Here is a 27066-nt window from a genome sequence, read left to right as displayed (position 1 = left end):
TTCAGTCTCAGAACTGCTTCTTGTCATTAACATATTGATTAAAGAATTGGCACAAAGAGCTACCATGAGAACGGATCCTTCCAGAACAAATTCACATTGAAAGCAGTTGCTTAATTTCCGAAAAATGTGAAAACAAACCCTAAACATATGCTTGGTGTCTAAAGCCTGATTTACATTTCATTGATGTCAGATGGAGGCTGAGGCCGCGTGTTCTCAGAGATGTTTCTGCCACTGATCTCTCAACAACCATACTAGGACAGAAAGTCAGCATGCCAATATGTGTTGGAGCAACAGCAATGCAGCGGATGGCCCATCCTGATGGAGAAACGGCAACTGCACGAGGTAAACCTCTCCTTAAATCATGTTCAGTTAACTATTAGTAAATGGGTCAAGAATACAAGGCATCATGCTAAACCATGCTAAATCCTTAGTAAAGGTGCGTTCACATACTATTACTAGCAGCGGGTTGCCCGCTGCGGGAATCCAGCTGCGAGTTACGCTACCATTGATTTAAATGGGTCCACAGACAGTCCGCAATAGTGTCAGATTTGAGGACTGTCCGCGGACCCATTCAAATGAATGGTAACGTAACTCACAGAGGGTTTCCCGCAGCGGGAAACCCGTTGCTAGTTACAAGCGTGTGAACACGCCTTATAAAACATTTTGAGCACCTGCCTGGTTCCAATATGGAATACCAACAAAACTTTTCAGAAACATCCATTTCCTGGGACATATTTGGATAAAATAAAAAAAAGAGATGTTTGAGAAGTATGCAAGAAGGTCACAAGACTGTCTTGAGTCTCTAAATTTGCTAGGCCTAGAACAGTGTTTCATCACCAGGGTGCTGGAGGCACCCTAGATGGGAAGCTCAGGCCTAGAGAATGTCTCTCTGGATGTATAATCTTCAGTTTCAGTTTCATTTTACATCTTAACTGTATTTCTGTTTTTCTTCTTTTAGACTTGTTTCTTAAATTGTTTGCTACTATAGTATATAGCAGTTGCATCTTATATTCTGCCTAATATGTTTTCAGCCAAATGTACCACCCTCATGCCATTGTCATTTTATGGAAACAATGGCCCAGATATACTAAAGTCTAATTCTCAGCTTTGTTCACAACAGTTTTTCTGTTTACACAGTTTTTACAGCAGTTTTTGTGGATTTTTGTTCCTTTTTTTGTGACGTATGGAAAGTATCTAATACACAAAATGAATATGTTGCATGTACATTTAGAATTTTATTTTTTATTTTGTTCAAATTTTTTTTGAAAAAGTGAGTTATGACCATTACCCATTGAGCATTGTGGGACCTAATTACACAAATAGTCTTCTATGCAAAGACATGGATGGACCTCTTGGATGGCCGGGGAGCGGAGCGCAATGCCGCCCGCTTTCCTGGCTATTAACTCACCAAACCCGGTGTGATTGACAACTTTTGACATGTCTGATCCACGTGTCAAAAGTAGTTATTAATGACAGTAATGCTTTAAACGTTCTTTCTAAATTTGTTGTTTGTCCTTTTTATTCTAAAAAAAAAAAACATACTGTAGATAGTTGCTCAGGTTTCCATGTAGTGGCCTCTTTTTACATATTAGCTTGCAGTTCATCTGGGACAGGAATGATGTTGAGCTCATGGGCCACTTCGTCCATTGAAGAGGTTGCAGAATCTGCACCTGACTGTCTACGCTGGATGCAGCTGTACATCTACAAAGATCGCAACCTAACAAAGTCACTGGTGCAGAGAGCTGAACAATATGGCTACAAAGCGATCTTCTTAACAGTGGACACTCCTTATCTAGGAAGGAGACTTGATGATGTGCGGAATAAGTTCCAACTCCCTCCTCATCTCAGGTATTATAACTACTGATTATTACTGATTGTTCAGGATAAAATGTTGTTTTGATGTGAAAGCATAGTGTACTGAGGGTGTGATGAGGGCAGATGTTATTACCCTAGGGGCAGAGGGCATTAACCCCTTGTGTTCGTGATGCCAGGGCGTGGTTTAACGCCTTCACCACCCGAAGGTATACTGGGCTAGGCACGGGGGCAAATAATGACTCTGATGCCAAGTTATGGCACAACGGCAGCTTTACTGAGTTAGACAGGTGTAACAGTCTTAACAGCTTAGCCAGGCCCAAGGAGGTGACCAGTGACTTCAGAGATTTTAGGGCTCGCTGGGACTTGTAGAGGACTTGGACAATTTGCTGCAGGCCTACGCTGACTTGACACAGATTGATCCTGACTTACTTGACTGGGACTGACTAGACTGACTTCACCCCGTTTGTAGCTTACTAGGTTTTGACGTTCACCTGTGGGGCAGTGGACTTGTGGATGTGTGGCTGCGTAGTAGGCTTTAGGCCTCCTCAGGACCAGGGACGTGCACACATAGGAGTGAAAGGGGGCTGGAGCCCCTGCCCTTTTCCTCACCTGCCCCTATAGTGCCCTCACAAAAGGAGGTGCAGACTCAGGGTGACAGGTGCAGTAAAAAGAATCCATTGCTGGGGAGATTTGCATGGAGTTTAATGGAGGGTGCTGTGCCCTCCCTGCAGCAAGGGGGCGCCACTCACCCTGTCATTATCTATTTCTTTGCTCCTCTCCACACGGAGGAGACAGAAGCAGAGAAGGCAGAGAGAAGCCCCTCCCACAGTCTGCCCGGCCATAGGAAGTCCCGGCCAGAAACTTTAGTCTATGCAGAGGGGGATGGGCACTTACTGTAAGTAATTGTGTATATATGTGAGTGATTGTATGTCAGTGTGTCTGGTGTATATGTCTGTGTGTGTGTGTGTGTATGCGTGCGTGCTTGCGTACGTGTGTGTGTGTATCTTTATTTATGTGCCTGTGCAGAGAGGGATGGCTGGGGCCTTAGTGTAAGTGACTGTGTATATATGAGAGTGACTGTATGTCAGTGTGAGGTGCATATCTATGTGTGTGTGTGTGTGTGTGTATATATGTGTGTGTGTTTATCTCTATGTATGTGCCTGTGCAGAGAGAGATGGCTGGGGCCTTAGTATAAGTAGCTGTGTATATATGTGAGTGATTGTATGTCAGTGTGTCTGTATGATGTGTATATGTGTGTGTGTGTGTATATGTGTGTGTGTATGTATATATGTGTGTATGTATTATGTATATATGTGTGTATGTATGTATATATGTGCGTGTGTATCTCTATGTATGTGCCTGTGCAGAGAGGGATGGCTGGGGCCTTAGTGTAAGTGACTGTGTATATACTGAGTGACTGTATGTCAGTGTGAGGTGTATGTATGTGTTTGTGTGTGTGTATCTCTATGTATGTGCCTGTATATGTGAGCAAGTGAATCTATGTATGTATGTGTGTATGTATGTATGTATGTATGTATGTGTGTATATATATATATGGTATATATATATGAGCAAGTGAATCTATGTATATGTGTATATATATATATCAGCAAGTGAATCTATGTATATGTGTATATATCTGTGAGTGATTGTATGTGTGTACCTGTATGTATGATGTGCTTATTGGCTATATCTTTTAGTATATATTCCATGTTATATGTTTGTCTGTGAATTTATGTTTCTTAATGTATATTTGCACCTGTATATATGTGTCAAAGTGTCTCTATGTATGTGTGTATATTTCTTATGTACTGTATGTGTCTTTATGTTATGTTCTTGTATGTATTGTATGATGTATTGATATGTATTGGTATGATTGGTATGTATTGTATGAATTAATAGAGGAATGTAAGCACATTATATAGGGAATTTATGGAAGCACAGTATATATTTCATTATATTGTAACATTATATTTTTTATGTATGCTGGCACTGTGTATAGATCCTTAGAGTGCGTTCACATGTGCCTGTTTTTGTTGCAGATCTTCTGCAGATTTTGCTGCTGCAGATTTTGCTTCCCATTGACAATGGGAAGAGAAATCTGATAAAGCCAATCTGCAGCAGATCTGCAGCAGAAAATACACACGTGTGAACGCACCCTTAGTGGTGGCACAGTATAGTTAAAGGGTAGCTCCCACCATCATGTTTTTTTTTCTGTCCCTGCCTTTTGCCCTTCTATCCCTAACACCCTCCCTGCCTTAATTTTTTTTTTTTTACTATTTTAAAAATGGCATTTAGTCTGCCTGGTAGTGTGCTCACTACCAGGCAGACTTCCCCAGCAGGTACCACGTCACTGATGCCTGCTGGGGGGGCCAACTTCCGCCCTTAGTTTTCCTAACAGGGTGCCTCCAGCTGTTTCACCACTACAATTCCCAGCATGCCCTGACATCTATTGGCTGTCAGGGCATGCTGGGAGTTGTAGTGGTAAAACAACTGGAGGCACCCAGGACAGGAGCTTCATGCGGGGAGGAGTGAGCCGGGAGCCGATGCGGGAGGGACGGGTGCGGGGGAGCCTCCCCCTGTACCTTGCAGCAGGGCCGTCGGCGAGTGCGGGGAGCCGATGTGCAGCCCTGGATGTTCCTGCGCCTGCGCAAAATTACGACTGATGCCCTGCCGGAATCAGTCGGAATTTTGCAGTGACGTCACTCCGCACTGCATTCGGCCACTAGGATGGCGACCCCTAGTGGCTGAATTTCAAATTGCTTTTAAAATGTTTTAAAAACATTTTTTTTTTTTATAAAAGTATATTAGAGATATGTTGTAGTACTTAAGTACTACAACATATCAAAAAAAAAATTTCATGACAGTGCCCATTTAAATAATAGTGGCACAGTATATAGTTAATTAATGGTAGAAAAGTATATAGGGAATTAATAGATGAATGGTGGCACAGTATATAGTTCATTAAGGGGGGTACGGTATATAATTAAAGGGAAACTGACAGGCTGTTTACTCGCACTAAACCCAATACACTAAGTTACAGTGCATGTATACAAAAATTGGTCTTCCCGTTTTCTAGGTATTGCCCCACATTGCTAGTATGCGAAGTCAGTCTTGTGCGCAATTGAGGTGGAGCTTCCCTGCCTCCATCCTGTATGCTGTGCTATGCCTGGCCATCTTTGTATATTTATAATTCTTTTTTTTGCCAGCTCTTATATATTGTAGAATGTAAGCATATATTAGTGGGGTGTCCATCTCTTCAGTGTAAGAACCAGAGCTGTGTAGAGATTCCTGCATAAAGTGGGTGCTGGATGATTGGTGCTGGGTGATTGTTGCTGGGTGATTGGGGATGGGGGCTGGGTGATGGGTGATGGGTACAGTGCACATTCTGTTATATACAGTAGAGCTCAGTTGGGGGCATATAGGGGGAGATTTATTAAAACCTTTGCAGAGGAAAAGCATTCTGCAAAATGACAGCAGCGATCTTATTGGTTGCTATGGACAACTGCACCGCTCTTTTTCTGCACAGGTTTTGATGAATCTCCTCTATAATACAGTATATTATAGGGCAGCTGTCACATGTTTTCTGTAAATAAGACTGACAGCACAGCCAAAGTGTATATACACATGGCAGACCTTCATAGAAACTGTTCTTGACTTTATTTTACAAAAACACCAACTTTTATGGGGATATGAATGTCAAGGAGGCCTGGCGGGAGTCCACTGTATTCCTGGGCCACAGCCCATTAAGTCTGGCAGACATTTTTTTAATTATGAAAAGTGCCCTCTTTTTTACTTGAGCCTCTGCCCTTCAAAATGTCTGTGCATGCCCCTGCTCAGGACACTAGACACTCTCTCAGGACTTCACTGTTCCTCAGCAGAGCAAGAACTAACTAGCTAGCTCCTCCCAGGGTTTATATGGGGGAGACTCTGGAGGGGTCCCATAGGTCACCCTGTAGGTCACATGGTCACTGATACCTTCCTTGATTACAACACATAGCAACATTACTAAAAAGTATATAACATTATATGTACATTACAATACAGAACATAGGCACTGCTTAACTAGTTAGGGCACATAGGTGAAGTGGGGGCCCAGGGGTCACTGAATGGAATCTGCCTGACAGGGCAGCAAGGGTACATGGGTGCTGCTCCTGTACTGGGCCACCAAAAAAGACACAACTATCCATAGGATGCAAGTTATAGCAGAGCCCCACTCACTTCAGTAGTGTTAGACTGCAATGCCAGACACAACTCATGGACAGGTAAAGCACTATTTCTGGGAAAAAGCTGCCATGTTTATCTTGCATATATCTTAGGGGCAGGGTCACTTGGGGCGCATGCGCAGCGTATTTCTGCGGAAGCGTCGATGGCAGACACTGAGGGACTGCAGACCGAACATCTGTCTGGGGCAGGAAAGCTCGTGTGTCTGCTCGTAGTGGCGGATTTCCCGCTGTAAACTACCATCAGCGTGTTATACCCTGCAGATGTGCCCGTGTCACCCTGTCCTTAAAGGTTTATTCCAGTGAAAAAACATTTTTCATATCAACTGGCTCCAGAAAGTAAAACAGATTTTTAAATTATTTCTATTAAAAAATGTTAATCCTACCAGTACTTATCAGCTGCTAAAGTTGAGTTGTTCTTTTCTGTCTGACAACATTCCTCTCTGCTGACACCTCTCTCTGTCTCAGAAACTGTCCAGAGTAGGAGCAAATCCCCATAGCAAACCTCTCCTGCTCTGGACAGCTCGTAGTCAGGACAGACAGAGGTGTCAGCAGAGAGCACTGTGGTCAGATAGAAAAGAACAACTCAACTTCAGAAGCTGATAAGTACTGGTATAATTAATGTTTTTAAATAGAAGTAATTTACAAATCTGTTTAACATTCTGGAGCCAGTTGATATGAAAAAAAAAATTAGTTTTTCACTGGAATACCCCTTTAAGGCATTTATTAACCATTCCATTCCCTATTAGGTAGCAATAGTAGATTGCCCAAATGACAGTTACAATAATATTGCAGTGTACCATACAGGTGATTACAATTTTTTTTTTTGTTTCCTAAAGTTTTTAATCTGCTTTAAAGGAAAACTGTCATCCTGTTCACCCACACTAAAACCAATACACTGGGTTATAGTGTGGGTAAACAGGAGACCAATGAAGGGTCACTGACTACAATAGGTACCATTGCTTTGGAGATATTGTATGTCCCTCCAAATATCAGCTTCTATCTAGTGCTGGCCTGTTGGCTCATATTGAATATTCATTGTCGCTGGTCACGTGAGCACTGCGCCGACTGAGCGCTCACGTGACCAGCGACAATGAATATTTAAATTGAGCTGGCGGCCCGCCTCAAGCGTGCAATTCACAGAAGAAGATAGAAGCTGATATACGGAGGGACATATCTCCGAAGCAAAGGTACCTATTGTAGTCAGTGACCTCTTATTGGTCTCCTGTTAAAGGGGTTCTCCGGTGCTTACACATCTTATCCCTTATCCAAAGGATAGGGGATAAGATGCCTGATCGCGGGAGTCCCGCAGCTGGGGACGCCCGTGATCATGCACGCGGCACCTCGTTTGTAATCAGTCCCCGGAGCGTGTTCGCTGCGGGTCTGATTACGGTCGACCGCAGGGCCGGCAGCATGTGACGTCACGCCTCCGCCCCCGTGTGACATCACGCTCCGTCCCTGAATGCAAGCCTACGGGAGGGGGCGTGATAGCTATCACGCCCCCTCCCGTAGGCTTGCAGTGAGGGGCGGAGCTATCACGCCCCCTCCCGTAGGCTTGCATTGAGGGGCCGAGTGTGACGTCACACGGGGGCGGAGGTGTGACGTCACACGCCGCCGGCCCTGTGGTTGACCGTAATCAGACCCGGAGCGAACACGCTCCGGGGACTGATTACAAACGGGGTGCCGCGTGCAAGATCACGGGCGTCCCCAGCTGCGGGACTCCCGCGATCAGGCATCTTATCCCCTATCCTTTGGTTAGGGGATAAGATGTGTAAGCACCGGAGAACCCCTTTAACCCACACTATAACCCAGTATATTGGGTTTAGTCTAGGTGAACAGGATTACCATTTTCCTTTAAGAAATATAGAGGCATGGAAATAGGTATCAGCCGCCCCTAAGCTATCTATCCATACCATTAAATGCATTTTTAGAAATTAACCCTTTAAAATGATATTCATAAGGACCCACATAATTCCTTCACATAGGTTTACATGTTTTTTCTGGGATGTATAATCAGCCTTTCTACTAATATTCCCCTTACAGCTACATGTCACCTGCTTTTTTTGTCTTTTAAAAATAATACCTGAAGGATGAAAAATTTTGAGACTGAAGACTTGGCATTTTCATCAAAACAAGGCTACGGAGATGACAGTGGTTTGGCCGTGTATGTATCTCAAGCTATAGATGCTTCCATCAAGTGGGAAGACATTGAATGGCTTAAAGGATTAACCTCTCTGCCTATAGTAGCCAAAGGGATTTTAAGAGGTCAGTAAAAGGTTATATTGTCTTCCATACATTATTATATTATCTTACATACATTATTATATTGTCTTCCATACATTATTAATCCACTGTCCTAATATACTGTATCTAGCCTGTAAATCAGCTAGTTATGTCATAAGGTGGCATCACCATGACATGGATCTCCCACAAGTTGCAAACATTAAAATAACTTACTAACTTAATAACTTACTAATAAAAAGCACATTTTTCATGTTGATTGTAATATACCTCTTATTCTTACATTTGGTGTAAAAAAAAAAAATGTACAAAAATATAATCCCCTGATAAATTCAAACCACCCCCTTTACCTGTTTTACTAAAATAAAATAAGCGTTTAGTATTTTTATGTGCAGCCTATTAAAATATAATCTTCTATAAACCTGCATGGTGAATGATGTAAACAAAGAAAAATACAGAACACCAGAATTGCTGAACTAAAATGGTAAACTAAAATGGTACCGATAAAAACCTCAGATAACAGTGCAAAAATGAATCCTCATACAACCCTATAATTTAAAAAAAAGAAAAATAATAATAATTTTAGGGGTCAGATTTTAGGCATATTTATATACATATAAAAAAGTTTACAGTAAATCAGTCCATGATATTTTACCATAAAGAGCACAGAGTAAAAACAAAACCCTTTTAAAGCTGTACAATTGCATTTTTAACATGTATATATATATATATATATATATATATATATATATATATATATACGGGGTCAGTACTTTCCTCGGGGAGAGGACACCTCTTCAAGTGTAACGGAGATTCAAATTAGGCCATTTAGCACTCCGCGGGCTTCTGGGTAAAAAAATATTTAAATTAGCTCACCACACCACCTTCACAGGTAGTGTGTCCTGTAAAACAGCTCAGGCTCCATTTAAGAAGTCTCAGAACTGATTGGGATTCATGCCAAGCCAGAACGCTCTCCTCCTTTTTTTTTGCAGTGTTATAGCTCCCATAGGGAGCTATAGCACTGCACACACTGATCTCCTATGCTGATTACTGCAAAGCCATAGCTTTGCACGGATCAGTCAGATAGGGGCTTGATTGCTCAAGCCTGTAGCCCAGGCTTGGAGCAATCAATCGCCGATCGGACGCCACAGAGTCAGGTAAGGAGACCTCCGCCTGCGTCCCAGCTGATCAGAACATCACGATTTTATCGCGATGTCCCGATCAGCCCGACTGAGCTGCCGGGAAGCGTTTACTTTCGTTTTCAGACGCGGCAGTCAACTTTGATCGCCGCGTCTGAAGGGTTAACAGCGCGCAACACAACGATCGATGCTGATTAGCAGCCGGGACCGACCCGGTGTGATGCAGGGTCACGGCGTGACCCCTTTTTTAAACACCGGGACTGGGCGTAGGGCGTACAGGTACGCCCTAAGCCCTTAAGGAGTTAAACACAAAAATGAAAATTTGCTGCATCCTCAAATATATGTAATATAAATATGCTTGATCTTTATTGATCAGGTAACATATGGCTCTTCAGCAACAAACAAATCAAAGAGATAATGGCCCTGATTTGCTGTTGTAAACCCGGCCTGTTTTGTGAGGATGTGCCCAAAAATGTGTTGCATTGGGCCACAAATTGTGTCTGCACCAGAATTTGCCCCAAAAATTCAAAAAACCTGACCAACTCTCCATTTTACTAAGAAAACCCAAAAAGAGGGCATGGTCATTGGGAAAAGGGAACATGTTCCTGACATTTTCGAATAATCCCAGCATATTTACTAATATTTCCATAGAAAATGTGGATCTCAGCTCAGGAAAACCCCACAGCTCAGAGCAGTTGTAAAAAAAAAAAAAAAAAAAGCAAAACGTAGGGAAAAGTGCAAAACATAGCTAAACTTTAGTAAATACAAAATAACAAAGAAAACTACACTCCACTCTAAGTAAATCAGGGCCATAATGATCGAATTTGTCCACTAAATGCAAGATTTAGTAGATTATCCAAAGTAAAAAATTCCTTTAAGCACAATAAGCTGTTACTGAGCATGGCGGTAGCTGCATTGATTTTTTATTTTTTTTTCTAAGTGGATGATGCTAGAGAAGCTGTTAAGCGCGGGGTAAGCGGCATCCTGGTGTCTAATCATGGCGCACGTCAATTGGATGGAGTTCCAGCTACAGTAAGTGTGTAGTAAAATATTGGGGGAGATTTATCAAAACCTGTCCAGAGGAAGAGTTGTGCAGTTGCCCATAGTAACTAATCAGATTGCTTCTTTCGTTTTTAAAAAGGCCTCTGAGAAATAAAAGAAGTGATCTGATTGGTTGCTATGGGCAACTTGTCCACTTTTTCTCCACACAGGTTTTGCTAAAGCTCCCACATTGTGTGCAGCACGTCAGGGACTCTAGATACTCTCCAGAGCTGGTGCATGTGAAACAGTTTCTACCACACAAATGTATTTGTCTGCAAAAACATGATCAATCTGGAATTTCCTAGTACCACAGGTCATATTGATAGGGTTGGCAGTGCTTTTCCTGTGTGGTGGAAGAAATGGCTCAGTGGCTTCATGATGTCCAAACCAAGGGCAGCAGGAATTACTGACAGGCTCCCTCTGTACAGGGGTTTAGATTCACTGTGGTGTTTCTAAATAAGGGTACGTTCACACTGCGGAATCTCCGCTTGCGGTAGGACCATGCGGCACTGAGCCATCGCCATTGACAGCTATCCTGTGCTCGCGGACTTCCGCACAAAGAATTAAATTGTTCTTTCTTTGCACAGAACAATTTCAGCATCGGAATTGTCCGCCGCTGAAATTTCTCAGTTTGAATGGGTCTAGCAGAAGACCCATTCACACTGATGTTAATGTTCACTGTGCGTAAATCCGCTTATGGAAATTCCGCAGAGTGAACATACCCTAATCATAGCTAGAATACCAACCAGGAACGGGGCTCCAAGGCACGAGGGCAGTCCCTGGAAGCTTCTTCCTGTCCCACTGACCCTGATGGATCAGTTTCTTCCAATACCCAAATAGATCGATCTCTCCCATCTTCAATTCAGAGTGAAACATTTATCATTGTACAGAGGTAGCCTGTTGCTGTTTCATGCTGCATGAGGTTCAAGCAACACAAAAATGGTGATGGGTTCCCTTTAAAATAATGCCATGTCATATTTGGGTCCAATATTCTATTACAGATGAATTTCGTTAAATGCTTTACTTTTTTTTCCATACAAAGCTCCAAATTACCTGAAATAACACAGAATACACAGAAATGATAAAATTTTGCCTCCATCCACCACTAGGAGGAGCTTAAAAGCTAACTGCATACAGACCAGTTTTATAACTGAAAGCTAAGGATAATAAGTATGCTGAAAGCTCCTAAGCTCCCTCTAATGGTGGCCAAAACCAGACATATTTTTTTTATTTATCCTTATGCCCTGACCACTATAAAGATGTTTTAAGAAATGTTATAATAAACCACTTAAAACTATTAAGAAAATGGTGTTCAAGGGTAGCAATGTATACAGAAAAAGGGTCAGTGAATTTTCCACATAGTCTAATACTGATCTTTTCTACTACTATAGGAATGGTGGACTTTGTGTGACTTTCTTTTTTTTGCACCCACTGTTTGTAATAACGCTTTCAATTTTGCACCCACAAACTCATATGAGGGCTTATGTTTTGCGCCACCAATTGTACTTTGTAATGACATCAATCATTTCACCACAAAATTTACGGCGAACACGGAAAAAAAAATGCCCTTTTGTAATTTATGGGGGCTTCCGATTCTACACAATGCACTTTTCAGTAAAAATGACACCATTTATTTATTCTGTAGGTTCATATGGTTACAATGATACCCAATTTATATAGGTTTTTCTTTATTATACTAGTTTAAAAAAATATATAACTACATGCACCAAAATTAGTGTTTAAAATTGTCCTCTTCTGATCCCTATAACTTTTTTCCGTATACAGGGTGGTTTTAGGACCTATTTTTTTGTGCCATGATCTTAAGTTTTTATCGGTGCCATTTGTTTTGATGGGACTCTTTAATTGAGTATACATATAATTTGGTATTTTTTTTATGTATACGCCATTGACCGTGCAGTTTAATTAACATTATTATAGTTCTGACATTTACGCATGCAGCAATACCACATATGTCTATTTTTATTATGTTTTTATATTTTTTTTATATGGAATTTGGGAAAAGGGAGGTGTTTTAAACTTTTAATAAGGAATGGGTTAATGTGTTTTTTTAAACTTTTATTAAACTATTTTTTTATTTTTTTTTTACACTTTATTAGTCCCCTCAGGGGACTCTTAGGAGGAATCATTAGATTCCTCATACGGATCATTGTGGTTCCATAGAACCACATTGATCTGTGTGATCTGCGCTCCATTGATAAAGACTGGTCCTGCCAGGCTTTATCATTGCGAGAGCCAGGATCAGCAAGGAAGCCGAGGTAATCCCTCCGGCTACCTCCGCAGTGGATCGCCCCCCACGATCGTGCTGGACCACCAGGAAGTGTTGACAGGGTTCTTGAGTCGGGAGCCCACACCATACCCCGTTAATGGCACAAGGACGTGTATACATGTCCTTGGTCGTTAACCAGTTAAAGGGGTACTCCGGTGTAAAAATTTTTTTTCAAATCAACTGGTGCCAGAAAGTTAAACAGATTTGTATATTACTTCTATATAAAAAGCTTAATGCTTCCAGTACTTATCAGCTGCTGTATGCTCCAGAGGAAGTTCTTTTCTTTTTTAATTTATTTTCTGTCTGACCACAGTGCTCTCTACTGACACCTCTGTCCATATCAGGAACTGTCCAGAGCAGAATAGGTATTGCCATGGGGATTTGCTCCTGCTCTGGATAGTTCCTGACATGGACAGAGGTGTCAGCAGAGAGCACTGTAGTCAGACAGAAATGAAATTCAAAAAGAAAAGAACTTCCTCTGGAGCATACCACATTTGATAAGTGATGGAAAGATTAAGATTCTTAAATAGAGGTAATTAAAAAATCTGTTTAACTTTCTGGCACCAGTTGATTTGTTGTTTTCCACCAAAGTACCCCTTTAATAATCAGTAGTTTTATTACTATTTTACTACATAAAAGCGGGTCAGGAACAGACCGATATTGTACAGCGAGGGAACATCATTGTGTAGATAATCTCTGTTTTACCATGCAGATTGATGTGCTTGAGGAAATTGTGAAAGCAGTGGATGGGAAAGTTGAAGTATATCTTGATGGTGGAGTAAGGAAAGGAACAGATGTTCTGAAGGCTCTGGCATTGGGTGCCAAGGCAGTTTTCATTGGAAGACCTGTATTATGGGGATTGGCATATCAGGTACAGTGGATACATAGTACATGGATGTTTAGTAAACATCTCTAGTATATAACAAGTATTAGTAAAATAGAAATAATGATAATAATAATATTGTGCTTTTTATTAACACAAGGGACAACATGGCGTGGAAGAAGTTCTTAGTATACTTAAGGAAGAATTCCGCTTAGCAATGGCTCTTTCAGGTATGCCAAAGCATCATTTTAATATTTCCATTTAACAAAATAACATGGCATGTGCCTTTGTTTATATTATACTAGCTGAGTACCCGGCGTTGCCCGGTTTTTCCTTCCTCATTCTTATTGGGGAGGAAAATCAACAAAGGAGGAAGCTTTTGACTTCATATCTCGTCCTCATATATTGTTGTCATATCCCAACCCCATATCCCGTCCTCATATCCCGACCTCCTATCCCGACCTCCTATCCCGACCTCCTATCCCGACCTCCTATCCCGTCCTCCTATCCCATCCTCCTATCCCGACCTCCTATCTCGACCTCCTATCCCGACCTCCTATCCCGTCCTCCTATCCCCTCCTCCTATCCCATCCTCCTATCCCATGCTCCTATCCCATCCTCCTATCCCATCCTCCTATCCTGACCTACTATCCCGACCTCCTATCCCGACCTCCTATCCTGACCTCCTAACCCGACCTCCTATCTCGACCTCCTATCCCGACCTCCTATCCCGTCCTCATATCCCGACCTCCTATCACGTCCTCCTATCCTGTCCTCCTTTCCTGACCTCCTATCCCGTCCTCCTTTCTCGACCTTGTATGCCGACCTCCGATCCCGTCCTCATATCCTGACCTCCTATCCCGTCCTCCTATCCCATCCTCCTATCCCTTCCTCCTATCTCGACCTCCTATCCTGACCTCCTATCCCGACCATCCCGTCCTCCTATCTCGACCTCCTATCCCGTCCTCCTATCTCGACCTCCTATCCCGTCCTCCTATCCTGACCTCCTATCTCAACCTCCTATCCCATCCTCCTATCTCAACATCCTAACTCGACCTCCTATCTCGACCTCCTATCCTGACCTCCTATCCCGAACATCCCGTCCTCCTATCTCAACCTCCTATCTCGACCTCCCATCCCGTCCTCATATTCCGACCCATAATATGTGTACCAGGTATTGAAATATCTCCAGCCGTACGGAAGTTATGTGAGAACATACATTTCCCATTGATTTGCATGGGACTTTAAACAAAAACCCTGACACTGACAAATAAGGGTAGTGTAGGGTTAAATTAACTATTCTATATTTTAAGTGGACATATAAGTAACATGTGACCAAGTATTATCGAAATTTCTCAAGCCGTTTGGAAGTTATGCAGTAACATATATTTCCCATAGACTTGCATGGGACTTTAAACTTAAACTGGCAAATGGGGGTGAGTAAGGGTTAAATCACCTATCCTATGTTTGTTTTTGACATATAAATAACATGTGTGCCAAGTTTCATGTTAATATCTTTAGCCGTTTGGAAGTTTTTGTGGAACATACACACATACATACACACACACACACACACACACACGTTGAGTTTTCTATATATAGATTCCTAATGCAAACTGTAGACTGGTTATGCATGACAAATAGAGGACACCAAAGTCGCTGTGTGTGTCATACTTACACCTGGCGGATCAGTCTTGTAAAGAGTTTTTCTCTTGAAGAAGTCACGAAGACCAGGCAAATGCATGTTTGTAACTACAGTCCATACCACCATCTTTGTTTGCTTTCTTGGTCTGCAGTGACTTCCAGTGTAGTTCACTGCATCCAATTTATGCCCCATTTCTATTATAGTTATAGGATAGGGCGCAGGAGATCGGCAGCGGGATCCGGCTGTCAATCCCAGCCGGAGTCCCGGCACAGCTGTCAGGGTGCCACAGCTGCGATCGTGCCGTTCCCGACAGCATTAACCCAATAGATGCTGTGACCAATCCTGATCACGCATCGCTGTGATACGATCGTGGGTCGTTGTTGGTTGCTATGGCAGCAGGAGGTCAGATCATGACCTCCTGTCTGCCTGCTACGGAAGCCTGTGAGATCCAGCCACAGGCTGTTCTGTGTGCAGCTGATCGGGTCATACTGTGCTGCAGTGCAAATGTGTTGCAGCATAGCATAACCTGTAAAAAAATTATAAAACGTTCTTAGATAAAAGTATGAAGTGTAAAAAAATAAATAAAAAAAATGCCCCTTTCCCAATAAAAGCCCTGTATTATCACCAAAAGAGATCAAAAACACAAATTATATACATAATAGGTATTGCCACGTCCGTAATGACATGTACTATAAAACTTTAATGCAGATTATCCCGTACTGTGAACGCCATAAAAAAAACAACAACAATAAAGAGAAAAATTTGCCTATTTTGGTACAAATAGCGGAAAAAGATCAAAAGGTAGCAAAAATTATACCAATGAAAAGTACAGCTCATCCCGCAAAAAATAAGCCATTACTCAATGGCGTCAGATGAAAAATTAAAAAGTTACGGCTGTTGGAAAATGAATGACAGAAAAAAAATTTTGCTCAGAAAAGGAAAAAGAACATAGAAAGCATGTATCACGCAGAGAAAATGTGTATCACCATAATCGTACTACCCACAGAATAAATATGACATCACTTTTACCGCACAGTGTACACCATAAAAAAATGTAAAAAATTTAAAAATTGCCAGAAATTTTCCAGTTTTTCACAATATTTTGGAGTTTTTCACAAAAAATGCACCACTTATATAAAGTACAATATGTCACGAAAAAACGATATCAGAATCGCTCTGCTCAGAAAAAGCCTTCTAAAGTTATTACCATTTAAAGAGACACACGTCAAATAAAAAAGAAAAAGAGCCTGGTCATTAAAGTAAAAAATGTGTCAGTCCTTAAGGGGTTAAAATTGCAGACAGAAATTCTGCTTACTAAAATGTACATGTGGATCAATGGGTTTTTCATGCACCCATTCACACTTTGGAATTTTTGAAGCGGAATTTTCGCTTTCAAATTTCCGCCTGAAGAATGGTGGTGCTCTTTTTTCAGGCGGATTTTCGCCGCAAGATCCCATTGACTTCTATGGGACTCTCATTTGCAGGCAGAATTTCCGGACGAAGTTTAGTCAGAATTTTTACATGGTTCTGGTCAAGTGACCAAATGGTCCAAAAGGGGCATAACTTTGGTCCTTAGTGCACTCACCAATGTCTTCTGCTTCGAATTTCAGAAGTTCAACAGTAGTAGATAGTAAGAGAAGCGCACTCACCCGGCTTTTCCGATCGTCTTGCTTTATTCAGTAAACTGTAGTTTCATTTCAGGCTGTTTGGTACAGAGTTACCCTCGTGTGCTGTGCAGAGCAGATTAGCAGGGACGTTCCACCTGGGCGAAAGCGGCCATTTCACGGCGTTTCCTCAGGCCCCCTCAGTGACGTCATCCCGCTGCAGGTGAGTGTCTTATATACAGGTGTGTTCCCATGGAAACCACACATATACAAACCATATTAAACAATACATTGAATACCTGCTAAAAACAATCCACTCCCCGTGTATTAAAGGAAGGCATTCAGCTCATTGCGCTCCTTAAGACCCAGCGGACTCATAGCATTGATTCTGCTGATCCATTTAGCTTTGCAGCGCAACAATTCCTTTTTTCTATTTCCACCTCTTGGGTGTTTTTTTACACATTCAATCCCTGCAAATGTTATGCATTTTATATTGTTCTGATGCTTTTGATCTATATGCATAATAAAACAAGTGGCTCCTACTTTGGTTCTGAGTGATCTAAAGTGCTCTTTGATGCGTATATTCAGTTTTCTCTGTGTCTTCCCTATAAAGAAAATGCTACACGGGCACATTATAATGTATACTACAAAAGTTGTTTGACATGTGATTTACTGGTTTACTATGATGTGTCTGCCTCCTATATCAAACACTGGTAATGCCAGGTTATATTCGCATATGGTGCAGTTCCCACATTTAAAGTTCCCCCTTCTTTTCAGTATTTTTATTTATTCCCTTCTTGTGGAAGTTGCCTATTGTGTGGTTTCATCGATATTAATAATGGGACCATTTAAGCATCTGTCAGATGTTCATCCTGTTCTATGATGCACCAGAATTTTTGAATGACTTGTCTAATGGTTGTGTTTAATGGGTTATTATCAAACGAGAATACAAATCTCTCTTTTTTTTCATTCCTATCCTTTTTTTTTTGTGCAGTAATTCATTTCTATTTTTTTTCTGCTTTGTTGTATGCATTTTCTATTAAAAGGGTACCCCCTCTCTAATAGACGGATCTTGAGTTCTTCTGCCTGGGTATGATACATTTCAGTGTTACTGTTGATCCATTTTAGCCGTATAAACTGACTATATGGAATGCTGCTCTTCGCGTGATAGGGATGGGAACTATCGAAGTGAAGAAGAGCATTCCGGGAGGTATCTTTTCTGTATCCTGTGGTAATAAGTTGTCCGTTTTGTACCATGATTTTAGTGTAAAAAAATTCTAGGGAGTCTCCTCCATAACAGGTGGTAAATGTCATGTTCACATCATTATTATTCAGGTGTTTAGCAATATTGTTGAAAGTGTTTTCATCCCCTTCCCAAAGGACAAATATGTCGTCCACGAAGCGGAGGATCATCTTAATGTGTTTCACATTACGGGTTGTGAAAATTTATTTTCTTTCTAGTATTGATAGGGACAGATTAGCAAAGGTGCATTAGATGAACGTGCCCATTGCTGTTCCTTGCATTTGTCTGTACCAGCTGCCATTTTGTTGGAATACATTATTCTCTAGAATAACTCTGTGTGCTTCTGCCATGAATTCACTGAATTCTGGTGATTTGTCTGCTTCCTGTAAGACTTCTCTGATTACCTCTATACCCACATCATGAGGGATGCGGGTATAGAGGCTCTCCACATCTATGGAGGCTAAGAAATATGTGTTCTGCCATTGAAAATCGGTGAGGAGTTTGATGAGATCCCCTGTGTCCCTAAGAGAAGTGGGCAGGTGTTCCAGTAGTGGTGACAACAGCCAGTCTAAGTAACTGGATTGTTTTTAACAGGTATTTAATGTATTGTTTAATTTGGTTTGTATATGTGTGGTTTCCATGGGAACACACCTGTATATAAGACACTCACCTGCAGTAGGATGATGTCACCGATGGAGCCTGAGGAAACGCCGACCAGCGTGAAACAGCCGCTGTCACCCAGGTGGAACGTCCCTGCTCTGCTCTGCACAGCACATGAGGGTAGCTTTTTACTGAACAGCATGAAATGAAACTTCAGTTTTCTGAATAAAGCAAGACGATTGGAAAAGCCAGGTGAGTGTGCTTGTCTTACTATCTACTACTGTTGAAGTTCATTGAGCACTTGTCAGAACAGCAGCACCTCCCAGCTCAGAGACCCCCACACATGGCTATCTACATCAGATACATACGGTCATAGCAAGCAGTGCCTAGATCATCATTCTCTACTGCATCTATTATCTGGCATTTCAGAAGTTTGAACCTAGCCTTAGGGTCTATTCACATGGCAGAATTTCCGCTTGTGGAATTCCGCCTCAAATTAAAGCCCATAGACTTCTATGGGATTTTGCACTCCCATTCACACAAGTAGAAATTCAGAAGGGTGAATGGGAGTGTGAAATCCCATAGAAGTATATGGGCTTTAATTTGAGGCGGAATTCCGCAAGCGGAAATTCTGCCAATTGAATAGACCCTTAGGCACAGGCAATGCGGCAAAATTGTGTCTCACAACCAGAGAAAGAAGTGTGGATTTCACGATAATAAATCCCCATCATGGTGATTGTTTTTATATTTAGAATAAATTAATAACTAGAACAAATCTTTATTACATCCTATCTCGCCATGTACAAAGAATACCTGTACTGCAAACTAGGCTTGGTCCAGAAATCTACTTTACCCTATAGAGCTTCATCCTAATTATTTTGCAATGTATTTGTGCAGTGCTTAGACCTTACATTAACCATGTAATACCCCATAAACCCACTTTATTTGGCCGGTTCATTAAAAGAGGATTTATAGCAGGTGTCAAGCTTCTCTGTCACATTTCAATGAATGGTTTTACCCAAGACAAAAGAGTTCAGGTAATGACTGACATGCTCAACAATTCAGACTTCAACCTATTTATTTACTGTTCTTAGGTTTTAATCTCTTTATTGAAAGCAGGTTCTTTGTTGTTATTTTAATCTCTTCAAAGACAAGACAGCTAAAAACTAATAAATCTTACATTTTGTTGTGTTAAAGGAGACCGATCCTATTTTGGCATGGTTTAACCCATTAAGGACACAGTGGGTTTGGTAGCCATTTTTCACTTTTGCATTTTCGTTCTTCCTCTCACACTTTAAGAGACAGAACTATTTTATTTTTCTGTCCAAATGACTAATTGTACTTTGCAATGATATCTTTCAATTTGGCATCACATTTATTGACGCAAACAAATAAAGATATTTTTTGTTGGGGCAAGGGGAATAGGGAATTTTTTTTTTTTTTTATGTAGAAAATTAATCAGTGGGCTCCACCCTGTAGACACTATGAAAAAACAGAAATTGCATACAAGCATAAGTTCCCAAATCTAGAGCTATGCCTGTAAAGATGATTTTAACTCCTACCTGGAGTTGTGATAAGTTATGTTAAGCTACATGATCCGATAGATTTGAGTTGTCATAGTGCAAGTTCAGGCCAGGGTGGCAATTTAATAGTCTGAGTGGAAAGTTTTTCATAATTACAGTGACCATTTAATGGTCTCTTGTTTAAATCAATAATGTGGTAGCCACAGGGTGTTAGGAGAAATACATGATCACTTCGTTACGCCAGGGCACCGTTATCCTATACACGGTCCGAGGTTGGAGACTGGTTCTTTTGGACCAGACACGGGGAGTAAATGAACACATCGACATCAGGTTATGGTTAACTGTCTTGACTGAGCTGGGTGCAGATAGTGTTACATCGACAGTTGGTTTTAGGTGAGAGGATGCAGCGTAACCTCTTGGGAGCCATGTTGCCTTTCTGGGACTTGTGGTGCTTTAACCAAACGGATATATACTGATTTGTAAGATGGGTGGATGAATCCTGGTAGGTTAGGTTCTATCAAGGTATTGAAGCCTTCTCTGCAGGGGCATGAACTTCCACCATACGGGAGATCCTGGAAGAATGACCGGAAGAAGTAGATTTGAGTTAGGCCTTCCCTTGGAGCACACAACACCACAGACTCAATAACTAAACCCCAAGGCCGAAGCCCGGGGTGTAAACCCCTATTGCTTACCCCTTAAAAATTAACTTTTATTAATAATTGTTAAAAAGTAATTCCCACAACAAAACGATTAAAACTGACAACCATGTGATCCAAATATATCAGTGGGTGCATCTATAGGATCAATGTCCTCTCAGGTACTAGGTAGCCCTGCAGTGGCTGCCTGTTCAGGGGATCACTCTGGTGTCGCTAAAAAAATACACACAATTGCCGCCTCTACATGTTTCGCCGCCTCCGCGGCTTTCTCAAGAGGCAATGGTGGCAATGGCAGCTGCCAAAATGGCGGAGGGGGTATATATAACCCATCCCTCAGATGTCATCAATGTGGGCCCAGTCATATTCTCCAATGTAGTCCATTGTAACAAACATTGCCACTAGGGCAACCAATAAAATGTGACTTGTAACACCACAGCACATCTGAACTTCACTGTAGCTCAGCAGTAACTAAACTGAGACAACTCCCCCCCCCTACACTACATAGGGTATACTTTAGGGGTTCCCATTGGCAGGCAGGGTTACATGGGGTTCACTACTCTCTCTTAAGGGTACAGCCACAGAACAGCCATTGGTGCGGGGACACCACAGTACAACTTGAGATTATGTTTTAGGGTAGGGTCACACTGAGTGAATACGCAGTGTATTTGATGCTGCCAGAAATCTGTGGAGCTGTGGGAAACATGCTGCATATGCACTAGGAGCAGATACATTGATTTCCCCACCGCAGCCCTGTGTCTACAATAAGGTTTGGAGGCGGGCCGAGCGCACCAACATAACTGTGACACGCAGCCGGCTTCCGAACCTTATTGCAGACACAGGGCTGCTCTGGGAAAGGCCATGTGTCTGATTCTAGCGCATACACAGCATATTTCCCACCATACACAGCATGTTCTCAGGGCATCAAATAGGCTGCATATCTGCTCAGTGTGACCCTACCCTTAAAGTATGAAAGCAGTAAAATAACATTTATCACATATGAGCTCAATGTAATAAATGTCATGCAAATTAGTCTGCCCTAAGGACGCTGGGTAATACATATATGCAGGGCAATCAACAAAGGCTGCATGCCGGTTAATCTTTATAAGGGTGCATTCACACCATGTTTTTGCAATACAGTTCCCGTATACAATTTCAATTTGAAAACCGTAAGGAACCGTATTGAAAACCATATGCATTGACTCTCCATTGAAAACTGTATGCCAAACGATGCATCCTATTGCATCCATTTTTGATCTTGTACAGTTTTGTGCGTTTTTTTTTTTCCCGTACCATGGTTTTTGGTCCAGGTGAAAACTGTATGGTGCAAACCGAAAACCATCCGGTTTGCACCATACATGACATGCCCAGTGCACGCTGAAAGTTTTTTTCTTAGAATTTCAATCAAACAAGAAAGTGAAAAGTTAAAAACTTATAATTTTTTTTTTTTTAAACGGATGCAACCGGATGTCATTTTTCAAACTGTATACGTTTTTTAACCGTATACGGGTTAAAATTTCTACACACATTTTGATACAGTTTAGTCAGGTTTTGAGGAATCCTTTTTTCATCAAAAACCTGATACGGGAACTGTATTGCAAAAACGTGGTGTGAATGCACCCCGACAACGGTGAGATCATTTTAGGACACAACTCACAATTTCGCTGAAAGATACATTTCTCTATTCCTTTTTTCATTTTTCACAAGGATACATCTTACAAGACATAGGTAATTTTCATCTGTACAGCAGAAGCTTAAACACTTCCCCAGTCATGGCACAGTTGTAACATCTGCGCTCCGGCCAGACACGCTGGCCATGAGCGCTCTGTCATGTCCCCGCTGCCGGCAGGGGTTGGGATTCGCATCGCGGGCTGCGCCCGCATGCAAATGCTGTCCCGTCGCTCACCTCCCTGTCCTCGCAGCCCCGGTGCACGTGCCCCTGCTTCCTAGGGCACATGCACACCGGAGGTATTTTACGCTCTAAAGACGTCTTTCATCGCTTCTGCTCTTTTGGGCTCTGGTTCCACTGGCAACTTTATTGGTGCCTCCCAGGTCCATAAACACCGTCTTCCAGTGTCTCGTCTTGCCAAGACCTTCTACATATCTTCTGTTAATGGAAAAAATCTAAACTATAAGGTGCAATTCCGCACTGAACCCCTCGTCATGTAAGTGGGGAATTTGCATAAGGAAAAAAATTAGTTTTGTGCGCTAGCACATTGTACTTCAGAGCTTCTTCTTGGTCTTCCTCGGCTTCAACGTCATTCTCCACAACTGGACTGGAAATCCGGTGAAATCACTTGTTGGGGACAATATTGCCAAGATTACTGTCTCGTGCCTCCTCTTAGGCTTGCTAGTAAAAGCTACAGAGCCAATGCTTTTTCCAGATTTCCAAAGAAGCGGGGGATACCAAAGGGTGGGGGGTACTGTAACAACCGCGCTCCGGCCAGACACGGTGGCCGTGAGTGCTCTGTTATGTCCCCGCTGCCGGTGGGGCTGGGATTTGTATCGCGGGACACGCCCGCATTCGAATCCCAGCCCGTTACTCACCATCCTCGCAGCTCCGGTGCACGTACCCCCGCTTCCTAGGGTGCGTGCGCGCCGTAGCTCTCGCTCTTAAAGAGCCAGTGCTCATTTAGTCAAGTGTCTACACCTGCACCCTGGTTCTTAAATATCAGCTCCTCCCTTGGTTCCCTGCCGGATTTTTGGTTTCCTAGTGCCATAGGGAAAGTCCTGTGTTTCTGTTACCATGTACCTGTTACTTGTTACTTGTGTTACCTGCCCTGACCTTCTGCCATCTTGCCACGTCCTGCCAGTCTCCTTTTGTGCCACACCACCTCCCAGCTACCTGTGTGGATGAGTCATGCCAGGGGTAGCGACCTGGGTACAGCCTGCCGCTGCAAGACCATCCCGCTTTGCAGCGGGCTCTGGTTGAAAACCAGCGGCACCTTAGATTCCGCTCCCTGGCACGGCTCACGTCATCATCCACACAGGCCCAGAGGATCCACCACCTGTCGAGACCCGTTACAACAGTGTTTCAGAGGCGAATCCCCTTATTCATGCGCCAGAATAAGGGAGTCTGCCCCTAAAACGTTGTGCCATGACTGGGATTGCTACAACAAATGTTTAAGCTTCTGCTATACAGATGAAAATTACCTATGTCTTGTAAGATGTATCGTCAGTTATGTCCTAAAAGGATCTCACCGTTGTTATAAAGATTAACCGGCGTACAGCCTTTGTTGATTGCCCTGCATATGTGTATTACCTAGAGTGCATTGTGGAGACTTGTGGGAGCTCCGAGAGCATGGGCTCTTTTGTTTGATTAATATTAACAATATAGGAACTCAATTGTATATGTGACAAGTGGACTAAGGACGCTAGGTGTCAATATATTACATGTGCTTTGAACAAGATACCCATCTTTTTACAGGGTGCTGTAATGTGAAAGAAATAGACAAGTCATATGTTCATGAGGACCGCTTTCTTTCGAAAATATAGAACACTATAGAACACTGAAAAACCAATAGAGGCCAGAATCCATGGGTCCAGAAAAATGAAATGTAAAGCGACTGAAGACAAAAACACTGATGTAGTGGATGGTGAAAATAAGTTAAAAAAGAACTTTGTATTGGTTGTGATATTTTCTGTGTATCTGTGTATGTTTTTATGAAATAAATTAAATCAAGAAACTACATGATTTTCTGCTGTTTTGGCTCGTGTATATTCCTATGAACAGGTTTTTTTTGTGTAATGTGGATAGCTCTTCTATAAAATATGGATACAGGGATACACACAAAGGGAATAAACGTGTGTATAGCAAAACATGTGTTACTGCAATCCTTTTCTGTGAGAAATACTTCATTTTCTTGAAAAATTTCAGGGGTGTCAACATTTACGGCCATGACTGTAGTATGGGGACAACATCACTGGGCTTCAATCTATCACTGAAATATCTATCTATCACCCCTGCCTTGGCATAACAGCCCCTGGCCTGCTGCTACATAACTATGTGTCGGTGTAAAGGTAAATAGTGTGCATGCAAAAATAGGACAAGCAAAAACACTTACCAACATAGACAACAAGTACAGTTAAAGATTTCATTGTGCACAGTACCTGGTTCTTCAGTCACGTCCACCTTGGCTACATTGACATCAAGGCGAGGACTTCGTTTTGCAAAATTCTCCCACTCGGGCTTTATCTGCTGGCAAGCCGGGCACCATGGAGCAAAGCTGAAATGAGAAAGACTCATGAATGAACATACAATATTATAATTTTTATTTATTTATTTATAGCAGGTTGCCTATAATCTATCAGCATGTTCTACACAGATTGTTATCGGTGTTCCCTACTTCATGCACTTCATGGGAACTTCCCAATGTATATGTGCTATCTGTAGGCCATACATTTTTATGCCATCTGTTAACCCCTCAATTCATTTTTCATTTTGGCCTCTTTGTGTTTGAGTTATTTTGCATTTTTTTGTTGATTCTTTACAGCATTTACTCTTCACATTAAATATGGTACCCTATTTAACTAATTTTTGAGTGTATTAGAGGCACGCTGATACCCAATGTGTATTTTTTTTTTAATTGCTTGATTTTTTTTAGACTTCAATTTCATACAGACTGTATGTTATTACATTATGTGCAATTTCACCTGGACACTGGGCTCTGCTAGAGCTACGTTTACTGTGCTCTAGGAGCATGCTCTCTGATCAGACAGCCCTGTGGTCCTTTCTAGGGTAGGTTACCTGATTGATGCAGGGAATCCCCTCTGATAATAGATATTCCCCTTTAATTGCTTTGTTCATAGACCACAGACATAAAAGAGACTGGCTTCACATCACGATTTGACCTTCCGATTCACAGATACGATTTCGGAAGCTCAAATCGCCTGAAATCGTATCGGTCCATGGATAGGTATGGACAGATATGAAGCCATTAACTACTCTTGGGCTGCGGACGCGATCTGGTCATTTTCTCAGGGGATCTGATTTTTGACTCGGACGGAAAATCATGGTCATGCTAAGAAAATGACCAGATTGTAGTCACTAGCTGACTACGATCGGGTCCGCGGCCCCGGAATAGTTAATGGCTCCGTATCTGGACCCCCTACCAATACTGTTTTTCATTCCATAAAATCTGAACATAGGACTTACCAAAAGTCCCTAGCAGTTATGGTCTGCTAGAGACTTAACCATTACTTAACTTTCCTTGGATGAGATATCACAGGTACCTTGGGGAAATATAGCGACTCCCCCACACACACACACACCCCCCACACGTACACCACCTGTCTCACTAATATTTATCTATCTACCTATCTATATATAGCTGTATTAAATGCCACTTTTAAACGGGTACTCAAAAAAAAAAAATATATATATATATATTAAATAGATTATGTAAAAAGAAAAAATTTTGTAATATATTTTATTAAAAAAAAAATCATGTTATACATGTTTTTTTTACATTTGAAAACCTGGCCACTAGGTGTTACCCTATATGGCTCAGGATTACTTCCCCCCCCCCCCATACGTTGATCACGTTCGGACCAACGCTGGCCGTAGTCCGGAATGCGCGTTCACGTGAATGAGGAGAGGGAGATGCAGGGGGGGCGGGGATATTTGAATTTTGCGCGCCGCGCACACGAGCGCTGTGCTCGCTCTCTGCCTGTTTCCTATACAGGCAGAGAGCGAGCACAGCGCTCATGCACACGCGGTGCGCAAAATTTAAATATCCCCGCCCCCCCCTGCATCTCCCTCTCCTCATTCATTGCAGGGCGTGAGCTGCAGGAGAGAGAGGTGACTGGCAGAAGCGAGCCCCGGTCAGGCTTCAGATGACGTCGCGCCTGCCGGGACCGCCCACTTCCTGCCCTCCCCAGAGAGCTCAACTCTGAGCTACCGAAGCTAATCTAAAAAAGGAATTTTATGGGGTTTTCGATAAAAATAAATACGTGGATAGATGTAGTTAGTGTCAGGGACAGATGGGGAGGGGGATCAGGGAAATTTAAGTTAGTGATAGCTACTAGAGATGAGCGAACTTACAGTAAAATCGATTCGTCACGAACTTCTCGGCTCGGCAGTTGATGACTTATCCTGCATAAATTAGTTCAGCTTTCAGGTGCTCCGGTGGGCTGGAAAAGGTGGATACATTCCTAGGAAAGAGTCTCCTAGGACTGTATCCACCTTTTCCAGCCCACGGGAGCACCTGAAAGCTGAACTATTTTATGC

At 42.2% G+C, this 27066-nt stretch overlaps 1 protein-coding gene across 1 annotated transcript in view; it reads left to right on the top strand.

Annotated features, from left to right (window-relative positions):
* HAO1 (hydroxyacid oxidase 1) overlaps positions 1-24520 on the top strand; it is a 30602-nt gene extending 6082 nt beyond the window's left edge. Inside the window, exons 2-8 of the mRNA XM_056567839.1 lie at positions 191-342; positions 1593-1848; positions 8128-8303; positions 10359-10450; positions 13459-13617; positions 13730-13799; positions 24265-24520. Of these exons, the coding sequence (XP_056423814.1) occupies positions 191-342; positions 1593-1848; positions 8128-8303; positions 10359-10450; positions 13459-13617; positions 13730-13799; positions 24265-24332 (973 nt within the window). The 3' untranslated portion in view covers positions 24333-24520. The remainder of the gene's footprint in view (positions 1-190; positions 343-1592; positions 1849-8127; positions 8304-10358; positions 10451-13458; positions 13618-13729; positions 13800-24264) is intronic.
* The last annotated feature ends 2546 nt before the right edge of the window (positions 24521-27066 follow it).

This window comes from Hyla sarda, chromosome 3 (genome assembly GCF_029499605.1).
Source record: "Hyla sarda isolate aHylSar1 chromosome 3, aHylSar1.hap1, whole genome shotgun sequence".
Taxonomy (NCBI): domain Eukaryota; kingdom Metazoa; phylum Chordata; class Amphibia; order Anura; family Hylidae; genus Hyla; species Hyla sarda.
This window is presented reverse-complemented; position numbering and strand designations above follow the sequence as displayed.